Source organism: Lepus europaeus, chromosome 3 (assembly GCF_033115175.1).
Source record: "Lepus europaeus isolate LE1 chromosome 3, mLepTim1.pri, whole genome shotgun sequence".
Classification (NCBI taxonomy): domain Eukaryota; kingdom Metazoa; phylum Chordata; class Mammalia; order Lagomorpha; family Leporidae; genus Lepus; species Lepus europaeus.
Window position 1 is genome coordinate 82,686,064 of NC_084829.1, and position 27,145 is coordinate 82,713,208.

Sequence of the window (27,145 nt, forward strand, 5' to 3'; positions counted from 1 at the left end):
AATAGCCAAAAGATGGAAGCAGCCCAAGTGTCCATCAATGGATGAATGGATAAACAAAATGTAGCATATACATATGGTGGAATATTCTTCAGTCTTAAGGAGGAAGAAAATTCTGGCACATGCTATAACTTGGATGCAGTCATTATGCTAAGTGATGACAAAGGACAAACAATGTATAATCCTTCTCACTTAAGGCTCCTAGACTAGTCAAACGCTTAGATCCACAAAGTAGAATGGTAGTTTGCGGAGGGGGGGGGGGGGGTTAGGAAGGGGAGGAGAGGAGAGGAGCAGTTTCCTGGGGACAGAGTTTGGGAGGATGAGAGAGTTTTCCAAGTGGATGATGGTGATGGTTTCACAACAATGAGAATGTAACACCGCTGAATTATACGCTTAGAAACAATTAAAGCAGGAAATTTTATATTATGTATATTTTACCACGATTTTTTTAGTGTTTCTAAAAAATGGGACTACCTTGATGTATTTCGGACACGTCTGACGATTATATATGTTGTGGAACACCTGCAAATTCTCTCCCCTCCCTCCCAACGCTGCCAACTTGTTGACTGCACTTTACCCAACCTCAAGAATCAAACCATCAAACAGAAATTTCGCAGCAAGTTGTTAGATGTTAAAGAGAATTTATTTATAGATTAATTGTCTTCCTGGTTAAAAGTTTCGTTTTGAATACACACACCGTTCTCAAAACCATAAGAAAGAAAAGCGACGGAGGGCAGAAGACCCCAGCGGGCCTTCGGGGTTGTGGTTCCACTACCTCCACCCCACCGTGGTCCGTTTTAGTGTCCGGGAGCTGTCCACGCGGCGCTGCCGTCTGCTCACTGCGGTTTTTTCACCATGAATAAACGAGGGACCGGATTCCAACAACTTTCGTGGTGTCTGAGTGTCTGAGCCAAGCCAGGCAGACCTGAAGCTCTCTCAAACTCTGAAGAAGCGTCACACCTCACGTGTGCGCTCTCCGGGGCCTCGCATTTCCTCCTCGCCCTCCTCCAGCTCATCTTTCTCCCGCCCCCTCTCTTTTTCTTAGTTTGAGCTTAGGAGCGGTGAGCTCGCGCAACCTCAAGCCTCGAGCAAACCACACAGTTCTGCGGCAGAAACCCCCGCGCCTCGGGGAGGAGGCGAGGGTCAGAGCGTCTCAGCGCTCGGAGCCAGTTCTTCCCCGGGCCCGGAAAGCGCAGCCACCAGAGTGGGGTTGCGGGCTCCGGGGCTTGCCGGTCGCGCCCGGAGCTGTGCTGGTGCCCGCTCACCGCCGGGAACAACCTCCCCACTGTTCCTGCAGGCTACCGGTGCCAGCCGCCAGCCGTGCCCGGGGCCGCCCGGCCGCCAGGGTCGGATCGGGTGACCGCGTGGGTGTGAGCCTACCAAGCGGGCCTCCGCTAAGAAGGAGGGCCCGCCCCGGGCCCCGCCCTCCGGCCAGGGCGCCTAGCCTCCGCGCCGGCCGATCGCCCGCACTCGCCAGCGCTCGCCTGGCTCCGGCGCGCCGCAGCCATGTGCCCCCGAGACGTGCCAGCGCCCGCGCTGAGGCTCCTGGCTCTGGGCGCGCTGCTGTGGCCGTCAGCCGGTGCCTGGGAGCTCACGATCCTGCACACCAACGACGTGCACAGCCGACTGGAGCAGATCAACCAGGAGGGCGCCAGCAAGTGTGTCAATGCCAGCCTCTGCGTGGGCGGCGTGGCGCGACTCTTCACTAAAGTGCAACAGATCCGCCAAGCCGAGCAGAACGTGCTACTGCTGGACGCCGGCGACCAGTACCAGGGCACCATTTGGTTCATGGTGTACAAGGGCACCGAGGTGGCACACTTCATGAACTTGCTGCGCTACGATGCCATGGTAAGATCGCAGCCTGGGGGTAAGAGTCCTGGACCCACGCAGGAAAGCCGGGCGGGGGAAGCAGAGTGTGGCACGGCTTGGCGAGCCTAGCATCAGGGCTTACAGAGATTTGGGTAAAGCGAGACCCGCCAGTGTGCCAGGTGCATACAGACATAGACGTGCAGGGTTGCGTTAAACGGACGTTCCTGAGCTCCCCACCACGAGATGGTGCTATTCAGAGGAACATTGATGGTTGTCAGGCGCTGCTAGGAACTGATCAAAGTCCCCCACGTATCTCTCTACTGTTTGGTCTTCCGAAGAATGCTTTATCTCTCCTTTATTGAAAGGAAAACTGGGGATCAAATAAACTGAGTAAATGGTCCAGATCATCAGCCATCAAAAAGGGAAAGGCTGTAAGAAGGGACACCAGATCCTTTGAGCATTGCGCAGCCGTGGAGGAAATTTCTGGCCCAACTGCTTTCTCTAGGATCTTGAACAAGTTATTTACTCTTCAGAGCCTCCGTTCCATCCTATGTTAATTGGGTATAATAATTTCCTCTGCCTCAGTGTTGCCTGTGAATTGAGCCATGCTATAAATTTTACTTCTTACTACCAGACACTACAGTGTAGTTTGAAAAAGAAATTTCAAAGAGGACCAAAGTGCAGAAATACTAGTATTTCAATAATATTGGTTTGGCAGCAAAGACTTAGGGAGAGAGTCCAGTTTAAAAGATAAAGGGCCCTTAAAACATGTGTAGAGTTTCTCTAAGCTCCCAAGTAGTCTATTAAAGATGATGCTTGTTGAGCAACATTCTAGAAGGGCAATCAAGAGGGATTGACTACACAGTAACAAATAAATGTAACCAAAATGTTTCATGGTGGTTGTGTATGTGTGTCTGTGTGTCTGTGTGTGTTTTAAATCGATCACTACCCAACTTTTACCCTGTGTAAAGGCCTAGAGCAAGGAGATTCAACAAGATCTTGGAGAAACTGGGGACAAGAAAACTTACAGCACTGGGAAAGGAAAAATAGAGCAAAGGTGCACAGAATCTGTGAAGTCCACACCCGTGGAAGGGAGAGGAAGGTGTAGTCCCAGCTGAGATATGGAAGGCTGACCTGACACTTAGTAACAGAAAAGCTCAGAGGGCTGGAAACCTGGAGAAGGAAGAACAGGGAAAGAGCATCCAACTTCAGAGAGATGACAGAAGGGGGAGCTCCCTCTGTTCCGATTGTTGCTTTAGAGATTTCCCAGAGACATTCAACACAGCCTCAAAGCAAACAGATCCCTAAGCCTCCCCAGCTCATCTGGGGGACTTGCCAACATCTGGACTCCACACAAGAACCACAGGTCTGAAGAACTCTGTGTTCTGTCAGCCTTGCTATCTCCACAGCAAGACCTGCCAGAGGCTTTACCAGGAGCAGTGACAACATAAATATTTATGGAATTGAATTGTTACTAGCCTGCTTCCACTTCCTCCCAGAAGGGCAGAATAAACCTTACATGAAAGTGTTTTGATTTCACATGTAAACCACAATTCGCGAGCTTTACTTTTTGTGACACCCTTTTCTCCACAGTTGTGCAAATTTCTTTTAATGGGGGGAAAAAGTAAGAGTTCCCAGTTTTCCCTACTAATAATATTTCTCTAAGTCAATTGAGTTCCTGATGTTAATCACCACACCAAATGTTTATGACAGGATATCTGGGTGAGGCTGGAATACTCTGCTACCAGTTACACCCCATCTCTTCTGTGCATGTTTAGAATACTTTTCATGGAATAGAATTACTTTCTTACAAATTTTACTCAAAATAGTTGAACTGGGGCCTAAAGAAAAGGACTATTTATGTAATTTTGGCAAGGGACAAAAAGTGGGAGGAGCTTGAGTGCCAAGGCTAATAGCATCTGTCTCATCAGGGCTTACTCTATGTCATTTGAGGGTTTGGCAAACATGATTTGACCTGCATAAAGATCTCCTTTCTTTTATTGCTAAAGGCTGTGGTGAAGCGCTGCTGTATTCCTGTTTCACACAGGTTTTTCATGGCCACTTTGCTTATGTTATGCTAGCCCTCTGGGAATGTACTTCTACTCTGTTCTGAAGATTGCCCCATGCCAGTCACCTACTATGTCTTGATTTCCAGGATGATAGTGATATGGGTCAAGGTGGAAAGCAGTTGTGGAGGGGCATCTTCAGATCCCTGGACATTGGACCTGGTTTAGAGCAGCCACATCTAAGGACTCAAGTGCAGGGAGGACAAAGAGGAAGCCCCTAAAGTCTCGCTTAACTCCAGTGTCCCCCTAGCGCAGGAGTTTCCAAAGACGTATAGACTTTCTAGATCTACCACACCCCAACACCAGCTGCTGGAGCAGTTCTGACAGCTGTGAAGGTTCCTGAGTGATCCAGGAGACCCCTGACTCCAGCTGCCAGGCAGAAAGCACTAGCTGGCATAATATCTCAGTGATGCTCCTGAGGCATGAGGAAGACAGCATGGATGCATTGACAGTGTGCACTTGGCCTGGTTACTTTATCTAGATCTCGTATTCCTTAACCGTAAACAAGAGTGATACTCCCACCATAGAGGATTTTGTGAGCAATACAAGAGATAATGCGTATGAAAATTCCTAGCCCCTGCTAGTAAGTGCTCCCTAAACATAGTTCCATGTGCCCTGGGGAAAAAAATACAAGAAAAAGGAGTTCTGGGTTTTGCATCTGTCAGTTTATCTGATCCTGACACCCTCATGCAGTCTATCATCCAGTCTTTCCTCCATTATTCCTCTTCTCTGTTTTGTAAGTCCTTTTGTCAGAATTATTAATACTTACTCATTGAGTGGACTTATAAAATCTTTTAAAAGTACAAACCGTGGCTGACATTGTGGTGTAGCAAGTAAAGCTGGTTCCTGCAACTCTGGCATCCCATACGGGTGCCAGTTTGTGTCCCAGCCCCTCCACTTCCCATCCAACTCCTTGCTAATGGCCTTGGAAAAGCAAGGGAAGATGGTCCAAGTGCTTGGGCCCCTGCCACACATGTGGTAGATCTGGATGAAGCTCCTGACTCCTGGCTTCAGCCTGGTCCAGCACAGGCTGTTGCGGCCATCTGGAGGGTGAACCGGTGGAGGGAAGACTTCCCTTCTCTCTCTCTCTCTCTCTCTCTCTCTCTCTCTCTCGTGTGTGTGTAATTCTGACTTTCAAACAAATAAATAAATATTTTTATAAAAAAAAAAGTACAAACCAAAGGGATTTATCCCCAGGAGTGGAATTCTCACATGTGAGGCAGGCTGTAGATAAGATGGATTTGAGCTCTTAGCAGGTCTCTTGGGACCCGAGAGGAGTGGCTGCCCTTTACCTGGGCCCTGCTTCTGAGGCCCTGACAGCTGAGCCCACCTGCAGTCCCAAAGACTGCCGCCTGACCTTTAGCAAATTGTTCCCAGATGCTGGAGGCAGCAGCCAGGGTGGGGATCATGACCTCTACCTGTCATGACCCTAGAGAAAGGTTAGTTAGATAGATTAGTCCTCTGCTCACCACATGTCACTTCTCATCTCACCATCTGGATATATTTGTATACGGTTTTATTTCTCTGTGTACTTGAAGAACCATTATATGCTTATATTTGTAAACTACGTAAGGAAACCTGTTGGTAAATTCTGTTTTCGGAGACACAGACAAACTCCCATGTGTTGGTTCACTTCCTAAATACCCATAAGAGAGGGCTAGACCAAAACTGGGAAGTGGGAACTCAGTTCAGATGCCTCCTAGTGGGCAACAGGGATCCAACTACTTGGGCAATCACTTGCTACCTCCCAAGATCTATAGTAGCAGGAAAGCTGGAATCAGGAGGCAGAGCCATGAATTGAATCCAGGTGCTCTAGGATGGAACACAGGCATCTTAACCACTAGGCCAAATGCCTGCCTGTCCCTTGTTGCTTCTCACTTTTGCCCTAAAACATATGGTTTTTATGATTCATCCACATAGCTCTATATTTCCCGTGTACCTGTATATTACTGTGCATTATGCTCCATGGTGACTCCCCACATACATTATCCATCTATTCCCTGTCTGATGGGTTTGGGGATGGCCTCCTGCACCCTGCCTCCATGAATTATGCCACTGCACACACCTTTCTGTGGGCTCTAGCGTGAGAAGTTCCCTGGAATCTATTTCCAGTAGAATTGCTGGTCACAGAGCATGTACATACAGGACTTCTAATGGCTAGAGCATTTTTAATTGTTGGCCATTTGTACTTCTTCTTTTGAGAACTAATTTCAGAGTTTCATGTCATACATTTAGCTCTTTGATCCATCTTGATTTTATTTTTGTATATGGTGAGAGGTAGGGATCCAATTTCGTTTTCCTACATATGTATATATACATTTATATAGTTTTGCCAGCATCACTTGTTGAAAAAATTATCCTTTCTCCATGTATGTTCTGGCACCTTTGTCAAAAATCAGTTGCCTGGATTTAAGTGGATTTGTTTCTAGGTTCTCTATTCTGTTCCATTGATCTGTGTGCTGGATTTTATGCCAATGCCAAGTGTTTTAATAATTTAGCTTTGTAGGACACTTTGATACCTCTAGCTTAACCAAAGGATTTGCTCAATTTTTGAGGTTTTTCAATTTCTTATCATACAGTTGTTTGTAGTAGTTTCTTATAATCCTTTGTGTTTCTGTGGTATCAGTTGTAATATCACCTTTTAATGTATGATTTTATTTATTTGAGCTTTTTCTCTTTTTCTCTGTTAGTCTGGCTAAAGGCTTGTCTATTTTGTTTCTTTTCAAAAGCCCAACTTTTCATTTGTTGTTTGTTGTTCTTTTCATTTTGTATTTAAAAAAAATTATTTCTTTCTGCTCTGATCCTTATTATTTCTAGCCTCCTGCTAGGAAACAAGCATATTGCTTGTTTTCATGTATTCGTAAAGTACTTGAGCCATCTTTCCCCGCTTTCCCAGGCTATTAGCAGGGAGCTGGATGGGAAGTGGAGCAGCCAGAACATGAACTGGCACCCACGTGGGATGCTGGTGTCACAGGCAGTAGCTTTACCTGCCACTCCACAGAGCGGGCCCCAGCCTGCACGGTTTCTGCTTGGAAGTCTGCTGTTAGCCTAATGGATTTTCTTTACATGTAACTTGACATTTTTCTCTGTCTTTAGGATTCTTTCCTTTCCTTTAACTTTTGGCAATTTCATTATAATCTGCTGGGAAAAAAGTATTTTTGTTGAGTCTGGTTGGGGTCCTTTAAGCTTCCTGTACTGTATGTCCATATCTCTTTTAAGATTTGGGAAGGTTTCAACTATTAGTTCATTCCATAGATTCTCAATGCCTTTTTCCTTCTTTTACTCTTCAAATGACCATATAATGCAAATATTTGCTCACTTCATGGTATCCCATATTTACTGTAGGCTTTCTTTATTTTTAATTCTTTTTCTCTTTATTTTTGTGTGACTGATTATTTTGTTTTGTTCTCAAGATCAGAAATTCTTTCTCTTTCTTGATCAATTCTGTTGTTAAATGCCTCAATTCTGTTTTTTTTTTATTTCTTTGATATTTTCAGCTCAAAATTTCTGATTTTTTTTTAAGGATTTATTTTATTTATTTGAAAGATAGAGTTACAGAGAGGGAGAGGCAGAGACAAAGGTCTTATCCGCTGGTTCACTCCCCAGATGGCCGCAACAGCCGGAGCTGAGCTGATCTGAAGCCAGGAACCAGGTGTTTCTTCCGGGTCTCCCATGTGGGTGCAGGGGCCCAAGGACTTGGCCCATCTTCTACTGCTATCCCAGGCCATAGCAGAGAGCTGGATTGGAAGAGGAGCAGCTGGGACTAGAACTGGCACCCATATGGGATGCCAGTGCTTCAGGCCAGGGCTTTAACCAACTGCGCCACAGTGCCAGCCCCCTGATTATTTGTTTTTAATGATTTATATGTTTTTGTTGAATTTTCATTCATATCATGCATTCTTTTCCTCATTTCCTTGAATTGTCTATCCATCTGTATTATCTTGAATCTTATTGAATTTCCTTAGGGTCATTATTTTGAATTCTTTTTCAGGAATTTCATAATTTCCTCCAAATCAGGATCTAGGGACAGCATTGTGGCATAGTAGGTAAAGCTACCACCAACAAACACCAGCACCCCATATGGGCACCAGTTTGAGTCCTGGCTGCTCTACTTCCAATCTAGCTCCCTCCTAATGGCCTGGGAAAAGCAGTGGGAGATAGCCCAAGTGCTTGGGTCTCTGCCAACCATGTGGAAGATCTGGATGAAGCTTCTGGCTCCTGACTTCAGGTTGGCCCAGCCCTGGGCATTGGAGTTGTCTAGGGAGTGAACCAGCAGATGGAAAATCTGTCTCCTTTTCCCAGTCTCTCTCTCTCTCTCTCTCTCTCTCTCTCTCTCTCTCTCTCTCTCTCTCTCTCTCTCTCCCTCTCTCTCTAACTCTGACTCTCAAATAAATAAATAAATCATTTTTTAAAAGTCAAGATCTATTTCTAGAGAACCATTTTATTCTTTTGAAGGTATCATGCTTCATTGCTTCTTCACATTTCCTATGTCCCTATATTGACATTTGCACATGTAGTATAATGATTCCTTCTTTTTTATGAATAGTTTTCACTGGAAAAGATGATTTTGTTCAGGTGTAATTCAAAGTGTCAGTTGAGTAGTTGCTTTGACTTTGGTTCTAGGTGAGCCTGTTAGTGTGTAAGCTCTGAATGTTTTCTTCAGATGTAATCAATGTCAGCAGTGTCTATGATTGCCCCAGTTGTCTAGTCTGTTGCAGTTTATGGAGGTAGAGGCATGACTTTGCAGTAATCATGGGCCTACAATGGTGTGTGCCTTCAAGCCCTAGAGAGTTAAGTGTCAAATACACTAGGTTTTGTAGTGGATGTAGCCATGTTCCTTATGCTATAGGACATAGAGGGGGCTGTCCCCTTGACTGACTAGGCAACTATGAGTGATTATGGATGTTTTGGTACCAACAGCTGTGGCCCTGGAACTGTATAATGGAATGGAACCATCCCCAGGTCTTGTTGGGTGGACATGGGTTATGGTGGGACTTGTAGAACCAAAAGCCCTAATGCCAGCACTGGGGGATATGAACGGAACCTTGCTTCAGTTCCATGGAGTGAGATACAGGTTATGCTGGGGACTATATGCTTTGCAGGTGTGGGCCTGGAACAGTGGAATGCATGTAGTTTCTTCCATGGGTCGCACAGGGTAGAGTCCAATGATTCTGAGGAATAAAGTACTAATAGTTGCAGTCCTGGAGCTGCAGGGCAAGGAGGGTACTTTGTCCAAGTCAACTGGAAAAGCATAGGTAATGCTTTTGATTGTGCAGTGGCAACAGTGGCCCTGCAGCAGGGGAACTGAGCTAGAACCTTCCCCAGGTCCCACAAGGAAAGCTCCAGTGTTCCTAGGATTTATAGAATCAACAGTCATGGTGCAAGAGCTCCAGGATGTAGTGGGACTTTACACAGGGGTCATGTTTCATGTGCAGGTTGTTCTGGCGTTTGCATTCTGGCAGGCATGAGTCTAGAGCAGTGGAATACAGACAAGGTCTTCCCCAGGACCCATGAGAACTCAGATGACTCTGGAATACAGCTCTGAAAGTCCTAGTCTCAGAGCCAAGGACTCAGAGAGGCCCTAACCCATTTCCCACAGGTTATACTGGGAATTGTGCAGTGCTCTATGCATTCCTGGATCACTGAGATGCAAATAGGGCCTTTCCCAGGTCCTAAAGGCAAGCCCATGTTTCCCTTGGACTTAAGGAACAAATGATCACCGACCCGGAGCTGCAGGACTTAAAGGGTACCTTACCCATGTCCCACACTGTGAATGTACTTTGTACTGGAGATAGTGCACTAGCAGTGCAGGCCTTGAGCAGAGAAATGCATATAAGGCCTTCTGTGGGCTCCATGGGGGAATTCAAGTGTCCCTGAGACTTATAATACCAACAGTCACAATCCCAAAGTTGCATGATACAGTGAGGCCCTTACCCAGGTCTCACAGGGCAAGTGCAGGTTATGCTGGGGACTGGGGACTGGCCACCAGCCTGAAGCAGAGAAATACAGATAGAGCCCTCTAGGTCCCATAGGTGAGTTACTCAAGAGTATGTAGCAGCAACAGCCACAGTCCCAGTGCTGAAAGACCCAGAAGGAACGGCCCTACGTCCCCACAAGCATGATGCTGGGATCGCTTCTCGGCCTTTCGGCTAAGATCAAGTGTGAAGGATGATGCTGGGGCTTGTGCTCTATCCACCCAGCACCTGTGCTAAGAGGTACAGCAGGGGACTTTCTCAGGTCTGGGCTGTGTGTACTTTTGGGCTTCTGTATGGACTGTTGATGGCATCAAGCCCCAGGAAGCAGAAGGGAACTTCCCTGTATTATGCAGAGTGAGTGAGCATGGCTCTGAGGCTTGTGCCCACAACTCCACAACTACAGTAGGCAGAGGGACCTGTTCTCTGTCCCCATGAGTGTCCTTACTCCAGCTCTAGGGGCTTCTGATAGAGAAGGGACTGTTTTCTGTTCCTGAGAGTTTAGCAGAAGCTTGAGTCCAGGGCTTTGGGGATGGAGAGAGACAAGCGGGGTCTATTTTTTTTTTTTTTAGCAACTTATCAGACTCCAATCAGTTTTGTGGACTGGATTTAAAACCAGTGAGGAATGTTGAATCCTTCTGTGGTTTTCCCTCAATCTCCTGTAAGCACAGTCCTTCCTCTGTTGTTCTGATTCTTCTCCACGGAGTAGGAGAGTACAGGACTTCTAGAGTCAGCCATCTTGGATCTTCAGATTTGCTGTCTTTATTGATTTTTAGGAATTTTAGCTATTGATCTGTGATCAATTGTAGAAATTGTAAGTATCTTCTGCTGTTAAGTTTATCAACTTGATCTATGATGTCTTTTCATTTGGTGTACTCAAGTTACTCTTGTGGTTTGTGCATTTGTTTATGTAATAGTAGAGTGGTGGCTATGGTATAATAATAATAAAAAAAAAAGTTGGCCTTTGTCCCCAGTGTTTGTCACAGAAGTACCTTTTGTTTCTGTAATGAGAACCTTTGATAAGATCTGAGTGTATGCCAATGAAGTGACTTTGGGTGGAGTGTCTAGATAGCCTTGCGATGGGTACAGTCACCAAACAGACCAAAAGCTTAGAGGATTAGAGGATTAGTACTTTCAGCCTCATGCACAAACTTGCAGGAAAGGGTAGTGAGGCTGGAGATGCAACTCTATAAAACTCTTGAACAAGTTTGATGAGATTTGAGGGTGCTGAACACGTGAAGGTTCCTGGAGGGTGGCACGACCAGAACAGGCATGGAGGGTCTGTATGCAGTTCTCCCTATCCCCCGCCACCACCACAAACTTCACATCTTTCCCTGTGCTCCTCTTCCATTTGGTTATTTCTGAGTTGCATCCTTTATGTGTTCAATGAATCATTTTAACTAATTTTCAAACATGAGGATGGAGTCATGGGAACCTCTGAGTATAGCTGGTCAGTTAGAAGTGTAGGTGGCTGGGGCAAGAGGCAGGAGGCAGGAGGCAGGAGGACAGGGATAGAAGTTAAAATGCCCATTTCCCATATGTAGTGCCTGGGTTTGATACCTAGCTCCAGCTCCTGACTTCAGCATCCCACTAATGCAGATAATGGAAGACAACAGGTGATAGTCCAAGTAATTGGATTTCTGCCATTTATATGGGAAACTTGTGTTGAGTTCCCAGTTCCTGGCTTTGGCCTGGCTCAGCCCCAACTCTTTGGAGAGAGAACTAGTGCATGAAAGATCATTCTCTCTCTCTTTAATTATTAAAAATTAAATTAAATAATTTAAAAATGATAATTAATAATTTAATTTTTTAAGTTTAAGCAGCTGAGGACTGCCAACTGGCATCTTAAATGGAGATGGTCTTGTGCAATGGAGCCCTTTAACTTATCTGAGATGATGTAAGTTCAAGTAGATAGGGTCAACAATTGAACTGTTGATTATACAATTGTTGTCTGCAGAGAACTGAAGAATTTGGTTAGTGTGAGAAAAAAAATCTCTGAGCCACCCATTTGGAAAGTGAACAGGAATGAAAGAAAGGAGAAAAACACCAGAGAAGAAATATGAGAAAGAGGCTGGACAGTAATCTAGATGTGAGATGAGAAGAACTGAACTAAGGTCATGGGGCCAAATCCATAGGAACCAACTTCTCTAGGCAGACAGCGTGGCATGGGGTAGAAAAGTGAACGTGGGAGTGAGACTAATGAGAAGCAAGTTCCCTCCCTGCCGCTTAGGATCTGTGCATTGTGAGAAGTTCATTAATCTCATGAGGCCTCCACTTCCACATGTGTGAGAGAAGTGTTGGCAGCCTCCTCCCAGAGGTTGTCTGCTAGAAGAGATGATGATGCATATACAGTGCTAAGGACGGTGCCCTTTGAAGGATCCATAAGTGCTGGCTGGCCTGCCTTCTGTTGACAGGACAAGGGTGGCTCAGGAAAAGGTGTCATCCGAAGATGACTAGAAGGGTTCAAGTTCAGGACACCAGGAGAGTCAACAGGCTTTGACACTGCTATGCAGGGGGCAGATTCTTATACCTACATTTACCCCATGTTAGTCTATTTTCTGTTGTTATAACAGAATACTGGAGCTGGGGAATGTTTAAGAAGGAGATATCATTTGGCTCATGGTTCTGAAGACTGGGAAGGGCAAGATCCAGGAGGCACAGGGCATCACATGGCATGAGACACACACACAAAAGACAAAGCCAAATTGGCTTTGATAACAGACCCAGTCTCAAGATAATCCATGAACAGATTAATCCTTTCCTGAGAGCAGAGCCCTCATGACCTAATCACTTATGAAAAGTCCCACTGGGCTGCAGGTTTTAGCACCACACAACAGAAATTAAAGGTCAACCCAAGTGTCAGTGGGAACCTTCAAACCACAGTACCCTCTGACGGCTGAAGTCTCAAACACTGAAACACAGTCTAAAAGCTTTTCCTGATTTACTGGACATAGCTGGACACTGCAGGGCTGTGGCAGACAGGAGAACTGGAAAGAGATTTATTTCTCTGGGCCATCAGCACAATCACATTTACTTACTAGTTCCTTGAGTCACCAGCTACGTGAATATGGCAATGACTTCCTCAACTAAGAAATGAGGAACTGGGCAAGGGATCTGTCTCACGTCACATCCCAGCACCTCTGCCCTTGTGCAGCTCATTCACTGTCTCTCACTTCTCATATGACAACATGACTTGTTTTTCTCTGGACTTACATTTACGTACACTTCTAAGTTTGCTTGATGGCTCCCTTACTCTCTTATTTCTCTCTCATGGTTTCCCTTTTTTTTTTTTCTTTGAAGTTATCTCCTTGGGGAGAGAAAGCATTGTCATCTCCCAGGTACCTCCAGTTGGCCACATTTTTGCAGGCAGAGAGAGTCCAAGGATGCTCTGTGCAGCATTGTACTGTCAGTAACCGAAATGACAGCCTAAGGAGTGGAAGGAGGATGAGCCCAGCTTTGAACCTGTTGTCTGTGAAGCTCATTTATTCCTTCAGTCCACAAATATCTATCTTAGACTCCCATGTGCCAGGCTTTATGCAGAAGGCTGTGGCCAGTAAGACCTGCTAGGGTGGCATTCACTGTTCTGGAGATAGGCAAGGAACAATGCCCATTTGACTCTTCTTAACCACATGCAGGGGCTGGGTAATGTATAAAATCAATAACAGGGAGAGAATAAACAGAGCAAAGGAAAAGGGCTACAATCCTAACACCTGTGCTTGGGATGCTTGAGCTACAGACCTGGGCTAAGGAAGACCCAACAATGGGCCCTCCCACTTACCATCTACTCCCAGATATATGGTGAACATGTTTTTTCTCTCTCTCTGTAACTGTAATGCCGAACAGAAACCATGTTATATTCAAATGCTTACAAGGTCTCCTGTACTAAGGAAACTCAGAGTTACTTTATCTTTGATAACAAAGCCTTGTTTGGGGGAAGACAGATTGGCAATGCTGGTTTGAAAAGCTTGAAGGGAGATCCTGATGGCATGGTATTTGTAAAGAGATAAAGAAAATTAAAAGTTCTCCTCAGAGCATAGACTTCAGACGTTTTGTGGATTTGTGGATCCCATAGCCTCAAAGATGAGGACAGGCCTGCATCATTGTGGCCATGGGCTTCTGCTTCATCTGTGCCTGAGTTCTAGATCAGTTCCCTGGGCTGGCTCCAGGGAGCAGAGGAAGAGAGCCAAGGCAGCTTCTTAGCTCATCTTGTCCTTATCCTGGCTTCTGGATTTTCAAAACTGAAAATTGGAAATAATTAAGCCAGTTACACATCACATCAGCAACTCACAAACACATCTGAATGCTGGGTAAGCTCCATCAGTATTTGTTTTCTCAGGCCTCATAAACTTTTCTCACTGGAATAAGTGGTGTTATATAAATCCAAACATTAGCTGGAGCCCTCTGACCCCTCAAAGATGTAGTTAAACTTACCTGGACCCCAATCAGTTGAACAGTTAATTCTCATGTAACATTGATATATGTATTTTGCATGTATGCAGAGTTCGTATGCTTTTCTACCTGATTGGTAAAATGTGAATGCTGTCTGTTCAGTACTTGTTTGCTCATTCCTTCTTTCAATAAATATTTACCCGCAGATGAGCTTTAGGGGTGGGACCTGGGCCCCAGGATCTTTGCTGCCATTTGGTGGGCTGCACACTCACTGGCCAGGACCAAAATGCCCTGGCACAGGACTGAGGGATGGAGAGCAACCCACCCTCAGAAATGGTCCACAATGCCAGGAAGCCAGGAATGTATCAACCAAGCCAAGCATGGTGGTAATCCTCCTGCCTTAAGGATGCTGCTAAAGGTCCCTGAGAAACTGGCAACCAAGCCCCTTGGATTATAGGCTCTACTGGAATCTCCAGTCCATAACAGAAGAGCTGGTGTGTGACTGGTCAAATAAAGGTGCACAAGTGGCTTTCTTATCTTCTTTATAATTTATTTCTGTGGATTGAAAAAGGAACTCTTTCTTCTGCATTGTGCCTACTGCACTACATCAACTCTTCTTTATTTTTCTTCTGACCTGTTGAAGCCTCTTCGCTGGAGCATTTTTGACAACCTCACGCCTAATTTTCATTCCCTCATTTGTTGATGCCATTTGCTTGCAAGCATCCCTGACTGGTTACGTGGAGGTAGAGCTTGCCCTCTGAGCTCCTTCAGTTATTAGCGGCCAGTGTGGACCTGTGTCTTTACCTGAGGCCTCTCCCAACTCCTCCACATGGCCCCTGGATGTCTTTCTTCTTTTAAGCTTTATTTATTCATTTTGAAAGGCAGAGTTACAGAGAGAGGGGAACACAGAGTAATCTTCCATACATTTGGTTCACTCTCCCAGCTATGGCCAGAGGTGGGCCAAACCTAAGCCAGGAGCCAGGAACTCCACCTGGGTCTCCCACGTGGATGCAGAGGCCCAAACATTTACATCATCTCCTTCTCCTTTCCCAGGCCATTAGCAAGGAGCTAGATTGGAAGCAGAGCAGCCTGGACTGGAACTGCAGCCCATGTGGCAACAACCTAACCTACTGTACCAAAACATTTTATGTGCACATATGATGTATGGATAGTTGGATGGATGGTTGAATGGGTGGGTGGATGGATAGATGGATGGATGGGTATGCTAATGTTAGTCCAGCTCTCTGCCTACCCTACAAGCTTCCTGAGACAAGGACCATGGCACTGTTCTTGGAACTGTAGAGCCCTATGAGAAACTAGCCAGTAGCTGAGTGATACTCATATCTTCCCTGCAGCATCAGTTTAGCAGAGCAGTTAGAATCCTGTTGAAATCCCAGCTCTGCCAACTGGGGGTCGTGGAGCCCTATGCCTCAGTTTTCCCATCTGTAAAAAGGGGAAATAATAGCACCTACCTCAGGGTTTCATCAAGATTTAATGAGTCACAAATGAATAGGGCCTAGTCATGTAGCTTTTTTGTCTTTTTTTTTTTTTTTTTTTTTTTTGACAGGCAGAGTGGATAGTGAGAGAGAGAGACAGAGAGAAAGGTCTTCCTTTTTGCCATTGGTTCACCCTCCAATGGCCGCTGCGGCCGGCGCATCGTGCCGATCCAAAGCCAGGAGCCAGGTACTTCTCCTGGTCTCCCATGCAGGTGCAGGGCCCAAGGACTTGGGCCATCCTCCACTGCCTTCCCGGGCCATAGCAGAGAGCTGGCCTGGAAGAGGGGCAACCGGGATAGAATCCAACGCCCCAACCGGGACTAGAACCCTGCGTGCTGGCGCTGCAAGGTGGAGGATTAGCCTGTTAAGCCACGGTGCCAGCTGCTTTTTTGTCTTTAAAAAAAATTTCTTTCTTAAAGTCCCCTTATTTTAAATTCACTATATTTTTAAAAGTTCTCTATGAACAAAGTTGAGGTGACGGAATGTCCCTCCTTTTAAGATTTTTATTTATTTATTTGAGAAGCAGAGAGAGAGGTCCGACCACCTCCTGATCCACTCCGAAATGCCTGCAACAGCTGGGGCAAGGCCAGGCCAAAGCTGGGAACCTGAAACTCAGTTTGGGTGTCCTGTAGGGGTGGCAAGGACCGAAGCCCTTGAACCATCATCTGCTGCCTTCCACAGTGTGAGTCAGCAGGAAGCTGGATTGGAAGCAGAGGAGCCAGGACTTGAACCCAGGCATTCAATATGAGATGTGGGCATAAAGGGTCTTAACTGTAGACCAAATGCCCACCCTGAAATGTCCCATTTCTAAGTCAGATATAAGTGTCCTTTGATGGGTCAAATACTTGGCTGCCTCAGGAGATTTCTAATAGAGAATTGTCACAAAATTTATCTTCTCTGTAATTTCCATCATGAAATTTAAATAATGTCCATATGCACACACACACATAAGACACAGAGAAGAGTTTGAACTTAAAAAAAATTGTGGGGCAGGCCTTGTGGCACTGCAGGTTCAGCCGCCACTTAGAATGCCTGCACCCATATCAGAGTACTGGTTTCAATCTCAGCTGCGCTGCTTTTGATCCAGTTATCTGCCAGTGTGCCTGGGAAGCAGTTGATAATGGTTCCTGCATGGGAGATCCAGAGTTTCTGCCTTCAGCCTGGCCCAGCGCCTGTTATTGCAACTTTTCGGGGTAGTGAACCAGAGGATGGAAGATATCTCTCTCTTTCTCTCTCTCTCTCAATGAATTTTAAAAATATTAAAAGTAAAGAAAACAGGAAATGAAACAAGAGAAGCTAAGCAATTACCCAGAGAAGGTGCAAGGCTATCAGGCCGTGAATGGTGATGTAGTTGGCTACACTTTTCCGGGGCTTCCCATCAGCTTGGTTTCATTTGTTTTACAACTGAGTCGTTGCTTCATTACTATTTACCAAGCGTGTTTCATATCCTGCCTCCTTCTGAGAAGTTTTAATGGCTCATGTACCAAATCCTAGAGTAAATGGAGCCCATTTAAAAGCAGGTGAAGTGAGTGGATTTATTATTCATTCAGTAAACATCTGCTAGGCACTGGTGCCAGCGGTCGCTCGGTGTCACCAAGGATGCGGGACAGTTGGCATATGAACAGCCACTGGTGTTGGGGGGGTGAGTGCTATGAGAGGCAGCCGGGGGAACACTCCAAACCAAAAGAGATGTGGAGGTGTCACTCAAACTGCATCATAAGTAGCTCGGGAGTTTCACTTCACCACTGAGGACAGAGGCGAGTGGTTGGGAAGCCTTGGAGAGACTTAGAGCAGAGGCAAGAGGCTGTGGGGGTGTGTTTTCAGAGGCGACCTGCAGTGGATGAATGGGAGCTATGTCTGCTTGGTGGCTAGAAGATTCTGGAATGGTCTGGGCGAGATGTGACGTGGACACCGAGAAGCAGAGCAGTGGGAATGCGGAGGAGGAGACCACTGAGGGTTGGGGCAGGAGTAAAAGCAACAGGACTGTGGACCGCTGGGCGCGAGGGGCCAGCAGTGGAGGGTGAGGAGGCTGCCCTGTGTTTCACTGCTTCTGTGTGCACTTCCCACTGCTGGGACATGTGCATCTTCATGAGTGTCTCATTCACAGAGTTGCTGGGCTGAGCGTCCTTGTCTGCTGGTTATTGACCTGGCAGGGGACTCTAAGAGCAGGGGTAGGGAGGAGCAGGGAGCCATGGGGAAGGTGCAGGGAGAAACAGCTGACTACCAAATCATCCCAGACTGCTCCACAAATTGCCTCCTGAAACAAGAAGAGGGAGAGGGGTCCAGGCCTCTGCCCCAGGCGCCCCCTCCCAGACAGACATATTTTCACATTGTCTGGCATTCTCTCTGCTTGTTTCAAGCTGAGCAGGCCTGAAACGGAGAAAGGGAGTCATCTCAGTGTTTGCGAAAACACTTGCTGGCAGTACTGGGAATAGAAATTCTGCTGCAGGCATAGGCAAACCGACCCACGCCGCCGTGTGGGGAGCTCGGCAGAGCTGAGCCCCTAGGACGTCCCCACACTTTGCTTATTTGGGGACACACATTTCCCAGTTGAGAAAGCAGGCTCTGTCTGAGGCGGGGCCTGACAGGATCTTGGCCTGTGAGTGTTTTCAGCTTTCAGGACTTTGTGGCTTGCTTGCCTTTTGTGGCTCAATTTCCTGCTAAAATTATCCCTCTGTGCCCTTCGGGCTCATCCTTTACTGGCTTTTGAAGCACAACTCCTTACCAGTTTGGTACCTGAGGCCAGCAGAGCTGCATTTTATAGCCTTTTCCCCCTGTACACACATAGAAAATAGCTATACTTGCACAGAATTCTGTCATATAAGGCCGCCTGGGGCACCTGCCCCAGGGGCCGAATAACAGGAAAGGAGATTGCTTTGATCAATCAACTGTGACTGGGGTACTTAGAAAGTGGGAGATTTCTCTCTAAAAACAAAATACTCCCGAATCATGAGAGGCCTTCATGGAAAGCCATTGGATGGCCACTGGTCCCTGTGTGACCACCTGCAGACCAGGCAGATCAGCGTCCATGTCTAACTTTGATTCTGCTTCCTGTGTTAGCCACCTGCTCTCACACCAACTGTTTCACTTCCCTTATTCACACCCTGAGAAAAGTTATTATTTCTTCCACTCGTGCATTTACTCAATCCCAATGGGAGCGTTTGTTCACAGGTGAGAAAGAGCAAATGACTACATGGCAGCTCCTGCTAGCAAGAGCTTTGAGAAAGAAACAGAAGCTGGCACATCACCTCAGAGGATGGGGCAGGGGAGCCGGAAAGGTCCAGTGTGACCGTTGACTTCTGCTGCAGATTTGATCCAAACAACTTGTGGATCAAATTAGTACAAAAAAAGAGACAGAAAGAGATTTTTCTTCTTTATTTAGAAATGTTGCTTCTAACTTATGTTACCTGCTAAAGTTGTATCTTACTGTTGTCAAAAGCCAGTGAGTTCAATGCTTACAATTACTATCTTGGCAAGGATAGAAAAAGGTCTCATCTCTACTGTCATCTCTAGTGAGTGCCAGTGACTCCCTGAACTGCTAGAATGAGAAGGATGCTGATGTTCATTCCAAACTCAGTGGGCAAGACTAACTCAGCCAGTTGATTGGCATCTGCCATTGTAGGGAAGGCGATGGAGGGGAGTCACATTATGACATCATATATTTGTTTGCACTTCAACTTAGATGGATACTGCGTACCTTCTAATCAGTTTAGTACCCAAGAAATGATAATTGAATGCTATTTTTAATTCTTTTTAGCATGAAGTACATTAGAAACAAATAATGTGATCACCTTATAATTCCCTGGAATTTTTTTCTAAGAACACTGCTCATCCTCAGAGGTAAAGTTGACTTTGGCCTATAACAGAAGTTACATGAATCATAAGCCAAACTTTAGACATAAGTTTTCCTTCACTTGAAGGAGGATATTTATAATAATCAAAACAAGAAAGCTGGCATCCCAAGTCGTAGAATATCTCATTCTTCCATTGCTGATTCATGTAACCTTCTGGGTCTCATTCTCAGTCAACAGAGGGTTTTTCTGAAGCCAAAGGCCCTTACAAACTATCCACATCAACTACAAATACCAAGACGTATTTGCAGAAGGTGTTGAAATCAGACTGTATTCGTCAGAGTTCATTTCACAACAGGATTTTGAGTCACAGAAGAATCAAATTTCCTTTTGTTCTCAACACTTCAATTCTTTTGACCTTAAATGGCAGGCCACATTTTAGGAATTTGGATGTCAAAAACACTGAGCTTGGCTATAAGGAGAATGTGGAAACTTTCATTCCTGTAAGACCACCAGTTCTTTTTCTTTCTTTAACCCCCTCCCTCTCTCCTTCCTTCCTTCCCTCCTACTTTCCTTCCCTCCCTCCTTCCTTCCCTCTTTTATTTTTCTTTTTTTAAAATAGTGTTTTATGCTTTCTCTTGCACCAAATGGCAAGATAAGAAGCTGGCACTGGACCAGAAGCCCACATTGTTATTTCTATGATTCTGGTGTTGGAAATATTGAAGGTCATTTTTCTAGGCTCAAGTCTCTTAAATTACAGAAAAGTACATTTAGTGAAATATAGTATAAAATGTACAAGGTTGTCACAGGGCTGGAATTGAACAAATATTGTTAATGAATGAATAATCCCAATATTCAAAATGAAATATTTGGAAAGCAAAAGAATCACACAAACACACACACACACACAGAGAACACATGAACATAAGAATTTGAGCTGGGTCATAGAATCACTTGCCTAAAGTGATGATTAAACAAAAAATAGTGATTAATAAAAGAACTGTAAGTACTACATTAGAAAATTTGGATCGGCCGGCGCCGCGACTCACTAGGCTAATCCTCCGCCTTGTGGCGCCGGCACACCGGGTTCTAGTCCCAGTCGGGGCACCGATCCTGTCCCGGTTGCCCCTCTTCCAGGCCAGCTCTCTGCTGTGGCCAGGGAGTGCAGTGGAGGATGGCCCAAGTGCTTGGGCCCTGCACCCGCATGGGAGACCAGGAGAAGCACCTGGCTCCTGCCATCGGAACAGCGTGGTGCGCCGGCCGCAGCGCGCTACCGCGGTGGCCATTGGAGGGTGAACCAACGGCAAAAGGAAGACCTTTCTCTCTGTCTCTCTCTCTCACTGTCCACTCTGCCTGTCAAAAATTAAAAAAAAAAAAAAAGAAAGAAAGAAAGAAAATTTGGATCAACTTTCAGAGAAGACCAAAAAAGTTGGGTTAAGAATACAGTGGGCCTTCTGTATCCATAGCTTCTGCATCTGTGGATTCAGCCAGCAGTGAATCAAAAATATTTGAACATTTACAGACTCCTGGTTCCAGCTTTCTGCTAATGCAGACCCTGGGAGGCAGTGGTGATGATTCAAGCATCTGGATTCCTGCCACCCACAAGAGAGACATAGATTGAGTTCCTAATCCCAGCATTGGCTCCAGCTTCTGCAGGCATTTGGGGAGTGAACCAGTGAATGAGTGTGCTCTCTCTCTCTGTTTCTTTCTCTCTTCCCCTGTCTTTCTACCAAATAAAGAAATAAAGAACTAAAGTATGCGGGAGGACATGCATAAGTTATATGCAAATACTGAGCCATTTCATGTAAGAAACTTGAGCATCCAAAGGTTTTCATATCTGTAGGAGGTCCTGGAACCTATCTCCTGCCAATCCCAAAGAATGACTTCATCTGTTGTTATGTTCTGTTTTTTTTATTATTATTATTATTGCTCTATGTTTTTCCCTTGGGCAGTCTTTTCCTGAGATATTCTCATGTTATTAATAAAAATAATAAAGGTGAATAAAATGATCACTTTTACACACATGATCCTCCTTCTGAATAACTTATACATCATTAAGTTCTCATAAGTGCAATAGAATAAAATCAGATAGGAGAAACTCAAGGTAGGAAAATGTAAATAGGAATTCCTAAAGAAAATTAGTATCTACAAACAAATTTTTCTGCATTGATTTTTGTTTGAGAAGTTGATAACAATTCTGTCCATTCATTTATTCATTCATCAGTGTAGCCTCTATGCCTGCTGGGTGTCTGTAGGTGCTAAGCACTCACTGGCAGGCAGACTAGGGCTCTACCACAGCTACACAGAGACAGCCACCAGAGAAAGGAAAGACATTTGGCTCAGACTGGGTGATTGAGAAGTCTCTGTATAAGAGGAATTACCAGAGGAGCAATACTGTAGTACAGCAGGTTAAGCCATAGCCTTCAGTGCTGGCATCCCATGTTGGCACCCATTAGAGTCCCAACTGCTCCACTTCCAATCCAGCTTCCTGCTAATGCACATGGGAAAACAGCAGATGGTCCAAGTTCCTGGGCCCCTGCCACCCCTCCCACTCTATGTGGGAGACTCAGAAGATGCTCCTGCTTCCTGGCTTCAGCCTGACTCAGCCCTGGGTGTTGCAGCCATTTGGGGAGTGAACCAGCAGATGGAAGACCTCTCTCTGTGTCTCTTCCTCTCTCTCTGTATATGTAACTCTGCCTTTCACATAAAATAAATCTTTAAAAAATAATTTAGTGCCAAGTTTGAGAAGGGTAGGAATTTATTGAGCAAATATCTCTAAAATCTAAAAACAAAGAATTACCAGACTTCAGGAGCTAAAGCCATCAGTTGAATAAGGACCTGAAGAAACAATATTCTGGTCTAGTTTAGCTATCATCTTTAACCATCACATACAAAAGCACAGAGATAAGTGACAGCATGGGAAACTACAAGAAGTTAGGTGTTTTTTTTTTTTTTTTTTGAGCACCCACTTTGTTATCGGCCTTGTGCAAAGCTCTGAGGTTAAGAACTTTGAAGTCAAACAGAAGTGATTCTAGTCTCAGTTCCACCACTTACTAATTTTGTCACCTTCAACAATTCATTTAACTTCTCTAGAGCTGAGACTTTTTCATTGGTAAAACAAGCATAGTGAAATACTCACAGCACAACCTCACAGCACAGAAGCAGATTTTCTATACAAAGTCACTTTTTACAATGCTCTCACATGATAAGTGTTAGTAAATGCTGCTTCTGTCTCATTGCCACATTTGTCTTGTTTATTTACTGCCCTTGCAGAGAAAACGGAGGTTTATAAACATGCCCCAGCTCACTGCTCGTAAGTGGTGGAATCAATCCTTCCTTCTTGCTTGGCACACTAGAGTGTGGCTATCAGAAATGAGGCTGGAGCCAAGGTGAGATCCAATCACAAAGAGCCTTGTGAGCCCTGCTCAGGATACTGACTTTTATCCAAAAGGCAGTGCCTCTGTAGGACCTGCAGGTAGAGCATGACAAGATCACATTTGCATTTAGAAAGATTATCCTGGCAGCAGTACAAAGAACAGTCTAGAGAAGGGAGTGATGAAGACTGAAAGCCTAGGCAGGAGGCTACCGTAGTCCAGGAGAGAATGGTGAGGATCACACTAAGGTAGGGACAATGTGGTGGGCAGACACTGGAGCTCTTATGTCAAAGAGAAGCATGCTGGGGGGAGGGGGTGGGAGAGGAGAGTGTGAGGTTCAGCTGCTCCAGGTATTCTGGCTTTATCGACTATGGGAGTGCCAGCACCTTGGGCCAAGATGGGAAATCGCAGATGAAAGGGGCTTTGTGCATGGTGGGCCTTGGGGGAAAATGCCACATGGTAGTTAACATACAGTTCTAGAGATCAGGAAAAAAGTAAGGGCTGGAGATTCTCAAGTTTGGAGTTGGAGGTGGGAGTGTGAGGGAGATGACTTAGTCAATCTACACACAACATTGAGCATCATAGACTGGGGGCTCCTCTCCCCATGGCAATAGGGAGGAAAAAGACAGTCAAACCGCCACTTTCAGGGGGATTGCACTCAAAGTCAGGGTGGGGAGGGGAAACACTAAACAGGTAACAAAGAAATGAAAACTGTGACTTCAGCTGTTGCTCAGTGCTAAGCACATAACCACAGTGCTAAGCATGTAAACCACGGGGTGGCTGACAACATGAAGAACCATGGAAATGGTCATTAAAAACCAAACAACTTCACAGTTAAGCAAGACAGACATTGTAAGATAACATAGGAGACTAATTTCAGCATAGAAAGAAATAGCACTATTCTAAGACTAGAAGAAGAAAAAAAAATTACCTGAGTGGGAGAACTTTCGAGACTAAATCAACTTTTAAGAAGGAAGTTAATTATACAAAAGGAAGAGGTAAAAATGAGTAGCTCATCAGACATGGGGGAAAAGCAAATTCAGAAATTCTGAATTTCCTCAGGAGAAGGTAAGCCGATGGTAATGTGAACACAGGATGTTGCTGTCCCTGCATGAAGATACATGCTTGAGGGTATATACCCAACCACTTGAGCCAAGGCATTCAAAAATGCATGTGTGCAGGTGAGGGGACTACAGTGCAGCCAGCATGTAGTGGTTCAAGAGCCTTCAGTCCGGTCAGGAGACAAAAGCAAATGACCCCACAAATGTGTCATTACATGCTATGGAATATGTATGACCCCAAGGGCCATACTGATGATGCTTGAAATCACCCCTGCTCCTAAGGAAGCCCCTGCACTCAGAGCAGGTCTGTAACCCACTGAAGGTCAAGTGACACTTTCACCCTGGAGTTCTCCTTAGCTTGGAACTGCTAGGAGTAGATAAAGGTGGCCCAGAGCTGCTAAAGAAAGAAGCCAGTACCACACTATAAAATGGGCTTGCCCTTGGACGTCTTCCTTTTCCCAGGAGAATTAGAGGACTGAGGAGTCCTTGGGAAAACACAAGTGTGGGAACATGGTGGGAGGGAGGGACCTCTGGTCTCAGTCAACAGTACATTTCAGCCTGCCTTGTGCTGAAGTCCTGTGCACATTTATGCTTCTTCCCAACAGATGATGGTTTAAACGGTTGGGTCTGAAATGTGGATTTATGAGAGAGAAAAAAAAAAACAGCATGAAAAGGCTGGGCAGAGGGTGGTAAATGTAGACTCTCCAGCCTGCCCCAGTTCTGAGGATGGCAAGACAGTGGACACCTGACCAGCTCACCAAGTGACACTTGTGCATGTTGATGGCAACCCTGCTGGGTGCAGTGAGCCCTGAGGTATCAGTGCTCTGCATCCTAGCAATCTGAAGGCCCCTGGATCCCTCTCAACATGCAGTGGACACAGAGGCCATGGAAACTGTCTGACAGGAGCCAAGCCCATTTGGGAAGCTACTGGGCTAATGTAATTTTCTAAAGTTTTTATTGGTAATTCCATAGTACTTAATGCTTTCTCTCTTTTCCCTTTTACCTAGGCACTGGGAAACCATGAATTTGATAATGGGGTAAAAGGATTGATTGACCCACTTCTCAAAGAGGTTAAATTTCCAATTCTGAGTGCAAACATTAAAGCAAAGGGATCACTAGCATCTGAAATATCAGGACTTTATTTGCCATATAAAATTCTTCATGTTGGTAATGAAGTTGTGGGAATTGTTGGCTACACATCCAAAGAAACTCCTTTCCTCTCAAATCCAGGTATTTTCTACATTTGTAATACCCATTGCTTGAAACAGAAACATTAAATCAGAGCTTGGTGTTCCTTTTATAGACTATAACTGGAAGTAGGAACAATTGGGAAAGTTGTATACTGAGGATGGCATTGATAAAACTCAGGTGGATTCTGTGTTGTTCTAAGTTACTTCCTAAAGACATTACCTCTTTCTGCTTAAGCAATTTTTTTGTTCCACAGTATAAACAGGTTCTTTGTTTAATTCAGTGCTCTCAAATTTGGAAGAGAAGCCTGAGGGGGTTATTCTACAGATCTCTGGCCACTAATGAAACCCAGTTCTTCCAGTCCTCGTGGCCTGGGCACCTACAGGTGTATCATTTGTATGTCTAGTACATTTAAGTTAATTTAGCTAGGTACTGAAATGCCTGTAATAGAACTCCTCTCAAGACATCCTGAAACATATCCCATGCTGTCTCTGTTATATGATGCCCAGTCCTGTGAGATTTCTGATATATGAGGAGAATGTATTCCTTTATCCTCAGAGACATTTCTCTGAACTTTTTTTGTCTCTTCTTGCGTGTCATACCAAAGCAGAGCACAGTAAGTCTCTCAACATTTATTCATTCCCTTGAATACTTATCTGTGTGCCAGAGACTGTGCCAGGCACCAGGGATGCTGAACACAATGTCCTTGTCCACTGGAGCTTCCATGCACAGTGGGAGGATAAATGTTTGATGAGACAGAAGGTGGTGAGGGCTGCTGTGCAGAAGAATTAAGCAGGAGGAGGGAATAGCAGGTGTGATGGGGGAAGGAGGTCAGGAGAAGATTTACAAAGAAGGTGACATGCTGCCAAGAGGTGACAGGGTGCCTGCAATTCTTGGTGAGAGCAACAAGATGCAGATTATCTTTGATGCTCTCGTGATACACAAAGGTTGTAAAGCTGGTATCAGTCTTGATTCTCAAACGTTACCTGTTGGTTACAGACAGCACTACCAGTGAGTACTACACATCTATGAGCTGCTAATTTTGGCTGTCCATCTGGGGCAACCTGGCTGTGGTTGGGACTGCTTCTCCTCTGTGGTAATTTACTCGTGTGGTGTTCCCCTGCTGAAGGACAAAGGGACCCCCAGACATTGCAGGGTAACAAGAGATGCATTAATAGTCTTGTTGGCTTTTTGGAGAGATTAGAAATTTTGAAGCTGCAGTTTGCAGACTCCTGCATTTTGAAATCTCTTAATAAGATGTCATTCATTTTTTGGCATTTTCACTTTCATGCTGGTTCATGGAAATAAAGGAGTCTAGATCAACTCTTCTGGGGACTCCTTTGCAGTTGAGCACTACTGACTATGACTTGAGGGGCAGTGTGTCTGTATTCGCATGTGAATTGAAGTAGTAAGACTTCAAGACTTGCTGAGGTTCGCCTACAGAGACAGTGAGAGGAGCCAGTCATCTCACTGCATGAGCAATGTGTGACTTGCATGACAAAGAGGACCCAGGCTGTGCAGTCAGACCACTGCTAGCCAGTGGATGCCAACAGGTGATCATTTATTGCCACTAAGTGAAGAAGTAAGCAGCCAGTGAGGAATGCATACACTTCCAGGGACAGCAGTATTTCAATGAAATGCCTACAGAGCTCGATAATTTTGTTCTAAGACTGATGTTATCTTCAAGTGCACAAGACAAAATTGTCAACTTCAATTTTAAAACTGGCACTCAGGAACTACTTGCTAACAGTTTAAATAGGAAGACTTTCCAAAATCTGTTCTATACACCATGCTTAAGTGCTAAGGCACTTTCTACATGGGTATGGCAGAAGTCTAAATGTAAAATTAGAGAAGTACAAACTCTTATCTGAAGCCTCCTCATAGTTTGAGATTGAGTTCAAGCTAAATAATATTATCCAAAATCTTAAACTAATGAGACATTAAGAAACATAACAGAACTTTTGAACTTTTGTTGGCTTCCTAGAACTTTCTTTTTTTTTTA

The 27,145-nt window shown here is 45.1% G+C and overlaps 1 protein-coding gene across 1 annotated transcript in view; it reads left to right on the top strand.

The window, feature by feature from the left end:
* The first annotated feature begins 1,482 nt into the window (after positions 1-1,482).
* The window catches only part of NT5E (5'-nucleotidase ecto), a 46,354-nt gene continuing 20,691 nt past the window's right edge, over positions 1,483-27,145 (top strand). Inside the window, exons 1-2 of the mRNA XM_062186450.1 lie at positions 1,483-1,845; positions 24,963-25,185. Coding sequence (XP_062042434.1) covers positions 1,504-1,845; positions 24,963-25,185 — 565 coding nt within the window. The 5' untranslated portion in view covers positions 1,483-1,503. The remainder of the gene's footprint in view (positions 1,846-24,962; positions 25,186-27,145) is intronic.